Source organism: Triticum aestivum, chromosome 5B, assembly GCF_018294505.1.
Source record: "Triticum aestivum cultivar Chinese Spring chromosome 5B, IWGSC CS RefSeq v2.1, whole genome shotgun sequence".
Taxonomy (NCBI): Eukaryota; Viridiplantae; Streptophyta; class Magnoliopsida; order Poales; family Poaceae; genus Triticum; species Triticum aestivum.
The window spans coordinates 172,451,405-172,467,190 of NC_057807.1; the positions used below are offsets into that span (position 1 = coordinate 172,451,405).

Below are 15,786 nucleotides of genomic sequence, written 5' to 3' on the forward strand. Positions count from 1 at the left end.
AATAGACCGGCCAAAACTGGCCTCCATCGACCTGTCCTGCTGCATCGGGCGCTAGGTGAGACCGGTCCTGCTGCCGGGTGCGAGACGAGCTCGGTCCTGCTGCCGGGCGTGAGACGAGTTCTGTCCTGTAGCACCGGGCGCGAGATGAGCAATGGATCGCAACTGGGAGAGAGCCAACCCTTCGACGGAGGTAGCGACCGGACAACGACGAGAGGGATCGAAGGCCGACACAGGCCGCTCACCGATGGGCCGACGCCGGAGATGCCCAGCTGCCGCCGTGAAACGACCTAGACCACCGCCATGAGCCACCATCACGCCGTGGCAGCCCACATCCACGCCGGGACCCCGAGGGGCAGTACCGAGCTGCCCTGCAGCAGTTGCGGCGCGCCGCCGAAGATGTAGGCCACCTCCGCGCCGCCCGTCCGCGCCAGATCCCGATCCAGGAGCCGTCACCGCCACAAGCATGCCAGCCACCGCGCCCAGCCAACTCGGACCGGTGAAGCTACAGCGAGCCAAGGAGATCGCGCCGCGAGGACCAATGCCACCACCGGCTGAAGCGGCCAACCATCCCCGCCCGCTTACGCCCGCCATCCATCGCCGCCGGCCTGGATCTGCCGTCCAGGATGCGACCGCATTGGGGCACACCCCCGCAACAGATCCACACCACCACCACCATCCAACGCCGCCGCCAGAGCCCCGCGCCTCCGCTGCCGGAGGCCTTGCCGGCCTAATTCCCCCGCAAGGACGAGCTGCCCCGCGCCGCCCAGAGCACCCTGTGGGAGAGGGGGAAACGCCCTGCCGCCGCCAGCACCGCGCCGGCGGCGGCGGGGAGAGGAGGGAGGGAGGAGCCTAGGGGCGCCGCCGGCGGCGCAAGCTCTCCCGTGGCGCACGCGGGGTGCGTCGGGGGAGTTCTCTCTCAGTTTCGTTTTTTCTTCTCTAAGCTCATGTTGCTCAAACACAAGGAGCGACACTAGCTTGATAGCACATTTGGGCATGATTCACCACTTGGCACCAATCCTATATATGCAACCAAAACGTTTTCCTATTCCATGTATCCGTATGCACAAGTTTATCTTTTCATGCCCCACTTTTGCTTATAAGTTTTGATCTTTTCCTTGCTTAGAAGCTTTTTTTTCTCTTTGCCACTATTCTTATTGAGCCTCAACTAAATATGCATGGGAGTAAGCTTTCACACTATATGATGTACCAAATGATGTAACAATATGATATCGTATCACTATGGTGCTCAAGTTTTTGCGTAGCATGACAATACTTGGATAGCTAGCCTAACTCGTCAAACTTAACTTTTCACTTAGTTGGAGGTAACCGGCCTTGCTTCCGGAAGGTAGTCACGAAGGATGGATGATCATCGTCGCTTGCGGAAGCTTATGGTTGATGTAGTTGATGGAACGGTACACGGTGTCGTTGTTGAAGCAACCGTCCCTAAGTTGCCGAAACAACTTGGAGACTTAAATCACAACTCAACGACCACAAATGCAATGGGGATGAAAAAGGGTCAAAATTGCAGAAGTTATGGTGGTTTTGGTAGAGGGCCTAGGCGAAGATGCCAAAATTTGGAAATTTTGATGGACTCAAGTGGTGTGGGAACTAATTTTGGTGGATGGTGGATGTCAATAACTACAAAACAAGCTAAAGAACATCAAAATTGGAGTCCGGATGAATTAGTTAGGGCCAAAACAAATGGCAGCCGAAGTCGGTTTTCCAGGTAACGAATGTCTGGTCGTCTGAGAAGCACCGGATGTCCGGTAATGGCTAGATGTCCGGTTGATGGGACGCGATTTCTATACAGTCACCGGATTTCCTGTGGGGCTACCGGATGTCCGGTGGTTGATGTCTAGCACAGGATTTGGGCTCCGGATCGTGATTTTGGGGGCAAAATTGATGGGGGGAAAAGACAAATTGGGGCTAGAGAATGCCAAGGGAGGTAGATCCATTTGCCAAGCACTAGATCCACAGAAAGTAATCAACAAAAACTCGGTAGAACATCAAATCACAAGGAAAAATTGGAGCTATTTTTGTTGGAAATTTTTAGAAATTGGGCAAGAGAACTAAGGGTAGAAAGTGAGGGGTAAGGCTCCAAATTTGTGGCAACCTTGCTTTGATACCAAGATGATGTAGGGTAGAGATCCTATGTGGCCCAATCTTCATAAATTGGAGCTGGATTTGAGAAAACCCATGAAGAACACAAGGGAAATCACACAAATCAACACATAGATACAAATGAAGATACACATAGATAGATCCATGTTTCAAATCATCCAAGGAGTGAGATGGAACAAGATAGTTTTTCCCCAAGTCCTAGGATAAGGTGGGCTTGATGCTTTTATGAAGCCTTTCTTCTCCAAATGTGGAGGCCTTGTGTTCCAATGGAGTCTCTCTCTCAACAGGAATCTCACAAGGGGAGATACATGAGCTAGGCTCTATGATTTGGTTTCTATTCTTAAGGGGGAGGTCTATTTATAGTATAGGCCACAGAAGGGTAGGTGGGAGGGAGTATGAGGCCAAGTGGCCTGTCTTGCAAATTCGTTGATTTCCTCTTGGGTGTCCTGGCACCGGATTTCCGGTGGGTACTGATGGAGTCATGTACCTAGGGTAGGGTCACAGACCTGATCTAAGTACCCTGCCCAAGGACACCCTTAGAAGAGATCACCTTCCAGTCGACCTACGAGGGACTCACTCGACTGACTTGAAGGACTCGACCACGAAGACTCACTCGACCACCAGAAGGTCAAGAGGCACTCTGCACTGCAACGGTCTGTAATTGAGTAGACTTTATGATAGTAAAGACACTTTATGTGGGGCGTTACCAGTAACGCCCCGGACTTAATGTACCTTAAACCCTTCATTACGTGGGTTGGCTGGGGTCCTGACGCACTCTATATAAGCCACCCCCCTCCACAGGCAGAGGGGTTCGGCACCCTGTAATCCATATGCACATAATCCACTCGACCGCCTCCGGGCTCCGAGACGTAGGGCTTTTACTTCCACCGAGAAGGGCCTGAACTCGTACATCTCTTGTGTTTACAACCTCTCCATAGCTAGGACCTTGCCTCTCCATACCTACCCCCCACTCTACTGTCAGATTTAGATCCACGACAGGTACCGGATGTCCGGTTGGTTGGGAAGCACCAGATGTCTGGTACGCCATTGGATGTCCGGCCGCTGGAGCACGACTTAATCTTGGCTGCTCCTAGACGGTCCTCTTCATCAGGTTGTACCTCCGCAACTCCATCTTCCGTCTCCGCCTCCACGCTTCCTTCGCGGATGGTGTAGTTGTTCCTTTGTGCTTGCACTCCTCATCATCCGTGAAGCTCCGATCAAATCTATACATGCACGATAGATTATTAAGTAGTATACCATCCAAGAAGGAATCAAGTGAACACGTATAAAGGAGATGATTCATCTTTATATGTATGAATTAGATGCCGCACGGTCACTTGGCAAAAGTGCTCTTAACATGGTGATGTTCTTAGGATGCTCCGCATCAAGTGTCCTACTAGGACCCGACTCCATACTCTGTCTATCCATGGTATGACTCCAAGTTTAACTATAACCTACCTTGTACACAATATTCAATACAACTCCAACAAGCACTTGGTACTCTGTTCAAGTCGAGCCTGCTTTCCTATGCAAGCAAGCTTTCCCTGTCCCATTGTGGTTAGGTAGTGTAGAAAAGCAAGCAATATTCTTTTGAATGGCGAGCATAGCACGGCAAATTTTGTTTTTTTGCTCAATATCCAAGCATGCCATTTTTCATTAGTGAAGATTCTACTCCAACATCTGTATATTCTGTTTTTCAGTAAATTGTTTTCATTGAAATCGAACAAACATATGTATATTCACATCTACTTTTCGATATCTGCAGTTCTGCCCAGTTTGCCTTGCCAAACCCCGGGACATGGCATTTGGTTGTGGTCATCAGGTGAGACTATAACACTGGTAGGCCTAGACTGTGTAGCTAGACCGCATTTTCCCAGTTCTAAGTTTTTCTTTACATGCAGACTTGTTCAGGGTGTGGACCGCAGGTCGCGGACTGCCCCATCTGTCGAAGGCCAATTGATACAAGAGTAAAACTATACTAACAGCCTCACATGCCTAACTAGGTTTGACTGAAGTACGCTGGAGTGTTGGAAGTAGAATCCATGGAAAAGAAAAAGAACTCTGTTTGTACTGTAGCTTGTACCGTAAAGAAAATGAATAACAGTTGTGTACTGCTCTGTGTTATATGTCATCAGTTCAGTACCTAGAACGGGCACTACTGCAAAACTAGTAGCCAGTGGCAGGCAAAAATAACCAAGCCCCTATATCCGGGGAAGTTTTTGGTTTTACGTCTCCCACTTGTTTGACTGCAACGTTTGAGCGTACGGAGCCTCGACGCGTGTATTAGTTTGGGAGCTTGGGGGGTAAACATCGGTTGTGACGATAGGCTTTTCGTGAAAATTTTGTTAAGGCCCTCACCGATTCTGTTGGTGTGTCTAGCGAATTTTGGGGCGGGTGGGCCAGCCTGATCCGTTGACCTGGTTCTGCAAGATTCGTTCGGCGGTTCCTTGCATGCGTGGGCTTTCTCCTCTTTCTGGGCTGCACATCTCTCTGCGTGGCAGTTTCTTTACGATCCACCTGTGGTGGTGTTCGCGTTAGCGTCGTCGGTGCTGCTTTAGCGTGAATAATTGTTGCCGCTTTGATCGTGTAAGCAGAGGATGCTGGTGGTTCTGATCGGTGCCGCTTTCGTCTTTCTTATCTCTTATTCTTGATGTCTTTGCCCTCAACGATCGTGGTGGTTCTGGAAGACCCCGGTTGAATCCTCCACCACCATACGCATCTATAAAAAGCTCTCCTTTCTCTTCTCTGTGGTCAATGTCTCTCGCTTTCGATCCGTTCATTGCCTCGCAGGCGTTCGCCTGTGAAGGAAGAGGTGCATGGAGAAACATGAATGAGGCGGGTGTGCGCAGGGGTGACGGACTGGCAGAATTGCACCCTGTTGTGGGCAGCCCAATCTTCAAGGGCGTCTCGCCACCGGCGATGAGCAAGGAGGAGACAATGGCGTCACGGCCGTGTGCTCCGCGGCTCGCGCCAGGAAGTGCTTCCGGATCGTGTTGCCGCTTCCTTCCTTTCCGACATCCAGCGTGCGCGACGCGTTGGCGGCGAGGGTGGGTCTTCCTGGCGTCCTGATGCCCCTGGTGCCGGTGAGGATTGGGCTGCTAGTTCTAAGTCGTCGAGACGGAGAGGAAGCGGTACGGTGTTATGGTCTCGAGCGTGGCTAAGTGGCGGGGGACCGAGTGGAGCAGGAGCTGGCTGTGGTCGGGCGAGTTGGGCTGCTGAGGATGAGCAGGTGCAGGTGCTCGACAGAAATCAGGAGCTTGGCGGAATATTGTTCTGCTTTCCTAATCCCCACGTCTCGCATGCGACCAAGCTCTTCGCCCTTCTCTCCATGTAGCGGTGACAGAGCTATTTCCTTCCATGGTTAGGCGAGGGCGTGAGGCCAGCCAGGTCACGGCGGCACGCAGATGAGGGCATGAGGTGCGGCGGTGCTACTTGCCACTGTACGTTTCGTGTTTGTTTTTGTTTTCTTTTTCTGCCTCTCGTGAGTTATAAATAGGCCTTCTTTCCTGTTATGTGATTGTATTGCACTTGGTTCGTGGGCTTTGGTTTCTCGTTGTCGCATACATGCCCACGGCATCCGAGTCGTCCTCCTCGGCTACGTGGGGCTGTCGTCGGTTGTCGCGGTGTTTCGATTTGTCCTCCTGCTTCGCTCGGTGTATCTGGACGGCCTGTAGTTATGCCGGCTACTTCGATATGTGATGGTCGTTTATTGCGCCGAGGTGGCTGTTCCGTGCTGCTTGCAGGTTCTGAATTGATGGCGGATCCTCCGCCTCGGTCTCGTGGTGCGTATGCATGATCAGGTTTGTTTCTTGTATTATTCTTTCTTGTTCCCGTCTGTTTGCCGTGGGAGTTATTCTGTGTTTTAGGCGTTTTCTTGATTTGTTTGTCTAGGGTCTCTTTCTTTGGTGGCCGATCATCCTCCTAATGTTTCTTCTAGGCAGCGAAGGGAGGAGATTCGGTTGGGAAAGTGCCCTGTTGACTCACTCTTGGCTCCTCTCTCTCCTTTGCGCGAGGTCGCCGCGGCCGGCCGCCTTACCAGATACCACGCTGTCGACTGCCCCGTCTCCAGCGGCAACGTTGGCGCCGCGACCGCACGCTTGCCCTCCTTGCTGGCGGTGACGAGGCAGACGTCACCTGGCTCGCCCGCTCTTTACCATCTCGGTCGGCCTATCTACATGGGCCTACACTGCAACGGTCAGAGTAGTAAGGCCAACCAGATAACTGTGACAGGTTCGATGGTTGACCCGGCAGTCCTAGGTATTCACCGGCGTTGCTGGTTTCGACGTGCGGCTGTTCCTGGCAAGGCGGGGTCGCATGTCATGGACATCTTGGGAGACCCCGTGCATGGAGCCGTAGCTTCACGTCTGGGGGCGCCATGCAGTACATCATAAGGGGCCTCGGCATGGCGCTAGAGGGCAGTGACGACCAAAAGGAGGCCAGTGTGATGCCGTGGTCGACGCTTTACCCATGGATGTTCTCGGCCATCGTGGCATGGCGAAAACTTATAAACCACATGGTGTTCATGGTCACTAAGATACGGAAAGCTTGGCTTTTCTTTTCCGTCATTTTTGCAAAATGTAGGATTTGGAAGACTAAAGTAGGCTGGAACTAATGTACGTAAATTAGTTCAAAGTAGTGTTCTTTCGTCCTTATTTTAATAACTAGATAAAATCTAGATTGCTTCCACACGGGGTCTCATGAGATAAGCGAGACATGATAGTTTTGATCGGTCTCATGATTTGTGTTATTTCTCTAAAGAAGAGAAGTTCGAATCTAAGGGTAGTTGGGAGCTAATGAATTCCCTTTGTGCAAGAGTTCTGAAGGGTAGATATTTCCGGATACTGACTCCATGCATGCTACTGTTCCCAAGTGGCCCTCGACCACTTGGAGAGCGATTATTGCGGGAAGAGATGCTCTGAAGAATGGCTTGATCTCTCGTGTTGGAGATGGCAGCACCATTTCGGTCTTGACCGACAAGTGGATTCCAGGAACAATATCCATGACACCACTCCCGCGTCCGCCAAATACCACCATTGAGAGGGTGGCTGATCTTATTGACACGACCAACTGGTCTTGGCGGCAGGATATTGTCAGGGATAATTTTATTGCCCCAGATGCCGAGGCAAGGCGGGGGTGAGGACCTTCTAGCTTGGGCTTTTGAGAAATTTGGCAACTACACTGTGAAGACGGCGTACCGTGCTTTCGTGACTCAGAAAGAGCGTTGACGCTTGAGGAAGGGACGGCTACTTGGACCTCAGGGAATGATCAACATACACTACTAGGGAAAAGCCTATACACAGAATCTTAGCAGCAGCGCGGCTCAAAAAGGAGCGCTGCTGCTAACTAGTAGTAGCGCGTGTGCGGGAAACTCGCTGCTGATAAGGATTTAGCAGTAGCGCGCTCGGCGTAAAACGCGTTGCTACAAATATCGACCGGCGGTGTTCACCTAACTCTAATTAGCAGTAGCGCGGTCGCGCGAACCGCGCTACTGATAAGGATGTAGTAGTAGCGCGCTTTTTCTGAGATTGCTGCTGCTAAATTTCAAATTGCCACACTTTTTTGTCCCAGTTAGCAGTAGCGCCGTATCCCAAAGCGCGCTGCTGCTAATTCCTTAGCAGCAGCGCGTTTTAGATCCCGCGCTACTGCTAACCCGCACCAACCCACCACCTTTCCCCACCCGTCCCTCCCCTCCCCCTCCTTTCTTTCCCTTCCCCCTACCTCCCCTCCCCCTCCTCTCTTCCCTTCCCCCTACCTCCCCCACATGCTCCCACTCTCACTCTTCTTCTTCCTCAATACTTCTCCCCCATTACTCTCTCTCTTCTATCCACCTTTCTCTCTCTTCATTACTCCTACCTAACTACACCACCTCCATTAATGCATCTCCTTTCTCTTTTTCCTTCCCCCTCCACTAGTTGAAGTTGTCTCCTCCCAAATTAGGTAGCTAGGTAGATGTAGGATTTAGTTAAGTGACCTATTTGCTCCCTAACTAGATCTATCTTTGTCAAGAAGAGCTTTGTGCAATTTAATTTTGATCTCCCTACAACATCATCTCCACCGTGTGCTCGATCTCGATCGAGATAGAGGTGATGAAAATTTCATGCTTTTGCAAAATGGAAATATGTTTATGTGTGTGTGATATGTTTGTGGAAATTGTGTGTGTGGCATGAGTTGACGCCAAATTGTGCTTTTGAGTTGCCTATGTTTTGCCGAAATGTCGATTTATTTCCGTTTCAGCGAATTCCGGGCAAACTCTAGATCCATATATGTCCTAAATAGGGAAGGTCATGCCAATTTTTTTTATGACTTTGATGCATGCATGCATTTTTATAATCAATTTGTTTATTATTACCGTGCAGAGTTGACGATGGTCAGTGGAACGATGGTGGACAGGTGGTTGCGGTCGGCGGTGCAGGACATGAAAGAAAATAACCGGACAGAGGTTTTATGTCCGTGTCGAAAATGCAAAGGAATAGTTTGGCTCGACCCCCATGACGATGGTCGTGTCGAAGCGCACCTGCTCATGACTGGTTTCATGGATGGCTATACTCGGTGGATAATTGAAGATGAGGATGACGATGTTGAGGATGCCGACGGGGCAGGCAATGATGACACGGGGCAAGACGAAGAGATGATCGATAATGGCGGCGGGGAAGAGGCCGGACATGGCGGCGGAGAAGGGTCGGACATGGCGGAGGAGAAGGGGCCGGACATGGCGGCGGAGAGAACGACATGGACTCCACGCAGCAGAGTTCGTCGGTACTAAGTTCAATTGTGCGGGACCCTCATGTTCAAGCATTGCTTCGCAAGGAGACGAGTACTGAGAGAGCTGCTTCTAGAGAGGAGGCTAAGCTGGAGCAACTGGTGGTAGACTCGATCACTCCATTGTATGATGGTTGCAATCCTGAGGTGACCCGCTTGAGTTTAACGCTCCAACTCCTGAAGACGAAGGCTAAAAACAAATGGACCGACACTAGCCTCGATGAGCATCTCAAGTACCTAAAGGATGTTCTTCCCGCGGGTAATCTATGTCCTACTAGTGTTGATGAGGCCAAGAAGATCGTGTGCCCTCTTGATCTGCCACACGTTAGATACCATGCATGCATCAACGATTGCATAATTTATCGGAAGAAGCACGCGGAAAAAACAAGCTGTCCGGTGTGCAATGCTTCTCGATACAAGAAGGCCGGGAAGAAATGTCCCTAGAAAGTTGTATGGTACTTACCGATCACTCCCCGTCTCCAGAGGTATTTTGTAGATCCCAAGGAAGCTAAGCTAATGCGCTGGCACGCGGAGAGGAAGAAGCCCGACGATGGAGATGATCCGAAGCTGAGACACGTGAAGGATGGAAGCCAGTGGAGAGCGTTGAACAACTTCTATCGGTATTTTGAATGTGATGCAAGGAACATCGTGCTCGCCGCGTGTACCGATGGCATGAATCTGTTTGGCAACCAGAACACCAACCATAGCACATGGCCCGTGTTTGTATGGATGGGGCTACTTCAAGAGGAGTTAGACACGTTATGGAAAACACCGGCCAAGACATGGGATGCCAGCAAAGGTGAGTATTTCAACATGAGAGCCGCACTGATCACGACAGTGTAGGACTATCTCGGTTACGGATATGTGGCAGGCCAGGTGTGCCATGGATATTGCGGATGCACGCGGTGCATGGATGATACGACGTCTGAGCAGCTAACGTCAAGGAAAGATGGCGGGTCTGGGAAAATCGTGTACATGGGGCATCGAAGATGGCTTGAACAGGACGACCCATGGAGAAACCATGGAGATCTATTCAATGGTCACGCTGAGCATCGAGGACCTCCACGTAAGCGGAGCAGTGCCAAAATCGATGAGCTGTTGAAAAACTGGAAGGAGTGCCCCGCACCGGGAAAGACGATGAGAAAGGCCTCGAAGCCGCTGCTGAAGGTATGGAAGACGAGGTCTGTGTTCTGGGACTTGGAGTACTGGCACAAACTCGATACACCTCATTGCCTTGATCAAATGCATATATGTAAGAATGTTCTTGAGAGCTTGCTCGCAACACTGATGAACATGCCGGATAAGACCAAGGACGGGCCGAAGGCAAGAAAAGACTTGCAAGATTTGAAAATCGGGGAAGATCTGCACATGCCGCCCCGTAAAATGTCAGACGAGACAGAGACGGAGACCGAGGCACGGGAGAAGAAGGGCAATAAAATAAAGAAAGAGGATTATTGCCCCCTTCTTGCTTCACCTTAAGTCAGGCTGAGATCAATCAATTCTTTAAGTGCCTTACCGGAGTCAAAGTTAGTTCCGGTTACTGTGGCAAGATAAGCAGATATCTAGACACGGACAAGAAAAGGTTCAGCGGGATGAAGTCTCATGACTGTCATGTGATGATGACGCAGATACTACCTGTTGCCCTTAGAGGGATAATGGACAAGCACGTCCGTGACACGCTTATTGGTCTCTGCAACTTTTTCGACGTCATCTTTCGAAAGTCGATCAGTGTGAAGCAGCTCCAAAGACTACAGGAAGAGATCGTTGTGATACTGAATGAGCTTGAGATGTACTTCCTGCCCGCGTTCTTCGACGTGATGGTGCATCTGTGTGTCCATATTGTGGATGACATAATAGACCTGGGGCCGTCATTCCTGCACAACATGATGCCGTTTGAGAGGATGAATGGGATCATCAAAGGATTCGTTCGTAACATGTCCCATCTGGATGGAAGCATCATCCAGGGCTATTTGGCACAAGAGTGCATCTCTTTCTGTGAGAATTTTTTATATGGCGCAGACCAGCCGCCTGGTGTTAGTATTGGTTTGCCCGTTAACAAGCATGATGGGAGGCTCGAAGGAGATGGTCACTGCAACGGTCGTAGGGAACTGCACGTGGCATACTCAGATCGACGCAGCGACTTTGACAGAGCAAACTTGGTAGTGCTACAACACCTAGACGAGGTAGATCCTTTCGTGGCACTGCACAAAGAAATTATCGCAAAGAAGTATCGTGGCCGGGGGGTATGCAGGACGGACGCCGAAGTTACTAGAGAGCACAACTCCACTTTCCTGCATTGGTTCAAAGAGCATATTATTGCTAATCCCCCGGAGGAGGGCTCTAAGGACGGATTGCTCATATACGCCTTAGCACATGGCCCCTCGCCCAATCTCGTAACCTATCAGGCATATGATATCAACGGATACACGTTCTACACGGAGGCCAAAGATATGGACAGTGATGATCAGAACTCAGGGGTGAAAAAGTTTTTTACACGGACAAGATCACGAGAAAATTGATTAGACTACTGGAGAAGCAACACTGGCTTGCAGCCGAAAGCCCTACTTCTCCGATGAGGCCCAAGTGGGACACCCCTCTCAACCGGGCCTTGAACGAACTTAAGGGACTCCCTTTGGACCAGCGGCCGCAATATGGTCGTGTGCACGGCGCTGGAGACGGCGCCACGTGGAAGGTGTTTTACAACGACGGCCCGGAGGCCAAGAAGCAGAAAAAGAAGTTTAGTCAGGCGGACATCGACGCAAAGGTGAAGCTTGCGGTCGAGAAAAAAGCAGCTGAGGACGCGAAAAAAGCAGCCGAGGACAAATATGAGTTGCTACAGCAGGCAGTCAATGCAGCTGTAACTGCCTGCAGAAATGATTTCGCTACTAACTTGGTTCCAGTTATCATCAACTGGGCGGAGGAAAATCCAGACAAGACGGTACATGATTTTCCGATGCCCAGTTTCGTCGCGAGCAACTCCATGAACAACAACACCATCGCACCATCACTTGCTCAAGCAACCGGGTCTCCTCTCGCAGCCGCTCCCGCTCATAGCAGTCCGTCCTCAGTCTCAAGCGTGCTAGGTGGGCCTTCGTCTTTGGCTGAGCTCGACGCCTTCACGGTAATTACATGTCGCACCAACATATATATATAGAGAGAGAGAGATAATATTCCATTTTTGTTGCCTTTCGGTTGTTTTACGCCACAGATATATGTGTTTGCAGGCGAAAGAAACCCCGTGCACCATACTCTACTTGATCAAAGGCCAGAAGGTGGACGTGGGAAAGGGGATGATAATGGACCCCTCTCAACACACGTTCCACAACGAGTCGATCCCCGTTGGGCACTTCAGGGTTAGCTTGACCAGTGTGAAATCGGGGCACGAGGATTTGCCTCCTCCGGTACAGCATGTGGGAGCGGACGACAAGACCCTGCCGCGGATTGGAAGCTGCAAGAATTGGGTGCTACTATGGCCGACGAATCTTATTCGTCTGGAGCCGGCCGAGAGCACACCAATAACTACCACACATCAACAAGCATGTGCGGAGACCACCACCCCGCCTACGCAATTACCAGCTCCTGTAGTGCCGGCTGAGAGCGGCGGACGACATGATGAAGGGGGTGCAATAGTACTGGCTGATGTAATTTCTCCTGTAGAACAGAGAATGGATGATGAGACGGAGGTCGATCCTATGGATTACCTCAATACAAATGCGTATGACTGTGACATAGATATGATGAGTCAACCATATGACGAATCGGGCTATCAGCTTGCTAATGAGGATATGGATGATATGCCCGGGCAGGTTCGTACCATGGATTGCAAAAAGTCTCTCTTCATGAAATCCTCACAGGACACGCCTGAAGATGCCGCCTCAACACAGCCTCAACTAGCCGGGCGCGAGGGTCGTACAGTACTTAGCCCGGGAACACTGGTGCAGGGGTTAAGGAAGGGTCTGGAAGGTGTGCCCAAGAAAAAGGAGAGGAAGAGATCGGGGAAGGTAACTGCCTCCAAACAAGCCAGAGCACATAGCAGCCAGACGATGCATTCTGAAGAGCGTGTACCCGTGAAAGGTGCGGTCATGTTCCATCTCACGGGCGAGCCGATGCTACCGTCGAAACCACTGGAGGCACTATCAGGGGATCTCAGGAGACTGCACGACCATGTGTTGTCGACTGAGAAAAGCCTACTAGCCTCAAAGGATCCAGGATATCCGACATACGCGGCTCGTGTGCCTGAGGGGAAGTGCTACGTCGACACACGGCCTGCGGAGGTGTTCTTCCTGCGGTTTGACCATATCTTTGAGATGTTTCTAACAAGGCGGCTTGATTTTACTATCGTCCACCTTTTTGCGCTACATATGAGCTCCGTCATGAAGAGTGAAGAAGTCTCACAAATCTGTGTGGCGGATCCGTACTACATGCACGAGTCTTTCTTGAGTCTCGGCGACTTTGAGCGTGAAACTGCTAGGGAGTACCTCCAAAACTTCATGGTACAGAATAAGGACCGGAAAATTGTCCTCGTGCCTTATCATCCAAAGTAAGTCAGTTCCGGACAACCCTTTCGTACATTTCAATCATTCCTTCTCTCTCATATGGGGAATAATTTGAGGTGTCTTTTCCCTGCAGCAACGGGCGCGCCGTCCTTATCGTTCTTTACCCGCAAGTCTCCCACGCCGTGTATTTTGACCCTTCCAGAGACTACGAGAAAAAGGACTACACCCACATAATGAATATTCTAGATGATGCTCTCCAAGGCTTCAGCTTTAGAGGTGGCCACGTGCAGATCAAGAAACAAAGGAACAAGAAGATGGGTTTCGCGCATAAAACTAACTTCTCCTGCATCCATGTCCCAAAACCAAGCAAGAAGGATGGATTCTACATCGTCCATCTCATGATTCAGTTCAACACGGATCACCAAAAGCTTCGCATTAACAGCAGAAACGATGATCATATCCACAAGTGGCTAGAATCTCATGGAGAAGCGAATTATAAACTTAGAGATGACTTCTTTCGCATCCAAAGGGACATTGCGACGATCATCATGAAAGAAGTCATCGATGAGAAGGGGATGTTCCACCACGGCCCTATATCGCGAGCTGACGTCCGAACTCGCATAGGCATGCAACGTCTAGACCTCACGCCGTTCAAGAAGCTAGGGTTCGTCCTCGATGATATGGAAGGATGGAACTTCTAGTGATTTATGATGCCGATGATGATGATATGTGTCGGTTGAACTTGTATACTTTTTGTAGCGATGAAACTTTGTGATGTCCACGGTCCCTGCCGAACTTGCGTAACGCTACTTTGTTAGTTTGCGTACGATGATCTGCGTACCTCTAGTTAATTAATTTGCGTACTGTATATATTGCATCTAGTTGCTAACCCTTTCTTTTTCGGTGTTGCTCTAGTATATTTTGTTGCATATATATGATTGTACATCCTCTTCATGAACATGCATCTCTAACAGGTACCTAGTTTCTTGATGGCGAGATGGAAATGCTATGTCATGTACAAAGGGAAGGTTTCGGGGGTGTGCAACGAGTGGCATGAGTGTCAGGCGCAAGTGAATGGGTTCACGGGCGCCAGCCATAAAGGCTTCAAAAGCAGACAAGAAGGAGAAGCTAGTTACTTGAGGTTCACGCTAGCGCGAGAGAGGACTCGTAACCGCCACCTCATGTACTGCATAGTTCCGCTCTCACTCATAGTGATAGCACTTCTTGCGTATACCTTTGTTTAGATGGATGACGTTGTTGTAGTTGCAAGTATTCGAGACTTGCATGTATCGCTATTTTCGAGATGATGACAAGATATCACTTTGTGTTGGATGATGATTATGATGAGACTGTTTGTATGTACATGCTATGATTACATTTGTGGTCTCGCAGGCATTTGTATGTGTATCATGATGACATTTCTATGTGCTAAAGATTCTTCTACAAAGCCTGTTCAAATACAAAACAAATATGCCAAAAAAACTACTTAAATTAGCAGTAGCGAGTGTATAAAAGTTAGCAGCAGCGCCTCAATAGCAGTAGCGCGTCCAGGCAAAGCGCGCTAGCGCTACTAGCAGTAGCGAGCTTCCTCTAACCGCGTTGCTGCTACACTTGTGTAGCAGTAGCGCCGGTGTGTACGCGCTACAGCTATGCGTTAGCTGTAGCGCCTTATTAGTAGCGCCTGTACCGGCGCTACTGATACATCTAAAACCCGCGCTGCTGTTAGCCTTTTCCCTAGTAGTGATATCTGGAATACTTTATGGAAATTAAAGGTCATACCGAAGGTGAGAGTATTCTGGTGGAGAATTCTTCGTGGGATTCTTCCAGATGAAAGCACTCTCAAACATCGGCATATTGCAGAAATTCGTCGCTGCAAGGTTTGTTTAGCTATGGATGAGGATCTGAAACATGCACTAATACATTGTTCTCATGTTGAGCGCTTCTGGGAGGAGGCATGCGCATGGTTTGGTATTCGGCTTTCCCGTCTGCACCCAGATTCATGGGCGCGTGATATCATATGTGATCGTCGGTTTTCTGAAGACGATCGCGTAAAGATCACCACTATTATGTGGTCCATTTGGCATTCCCGAAATTGCATCAAACACGGTGAAGAGGGAAGAGATCCCACAACGACGATCAGAGCTACTAAGGAGGCTATTGGTCTCCTTCATCTTCCATGTAAGGCAACACTAGTTTTGCCTGGGTATGGGTGGCGCCCACCTGGTGATGGCTTTGTGAAGATCACGACGTATGGCGCCCTTAACCTTGCCGATGGGAGGGGTGGCGTAGGAGGTGTTGCCCGCTCCCCCACAACTCTTCTAGGCTCTTGGTGCAAACCGTACTTGGGGATCTCGGACCCCTTGATTATGGAGGGTTTCTCTCTGCGAGATGGAGTTCGTTTTGCCTCTCT

The 15,786-nt window shown here is 50.1% G+C and overlaps 1 protein-coding gene across 1 annotated transcript in view; it reads left to right on the forward strand.

Annotated features, from left to right (window-relative positions):
- The window catches only part of LOC123110936 (E3 ubiquitin-protein ligase RGLG2), a 54,001-nt gene extending 49,652 nt beyond the window's left edge, over positions 1-4,349 (forward strand). The window contains exons 16-17 of the mRNA XM_044531581.1: positions 3,887-3,943; positions 4,023-4,349. Coding sequence (XP_044387516.1) covers positions 3,887-3,943; positions 4,023-4,103 — 138 coding nt within the window. The 3' untranslated portion in view covers positions 4,104-4,349. The remainder of the gene's footprint in view (positions 1-3,886; positions 3,944-4,022) is intronic.
- The last annotated feature ends 11,437 nt before the right edge of the window (positions 4,350-15,786 follow it).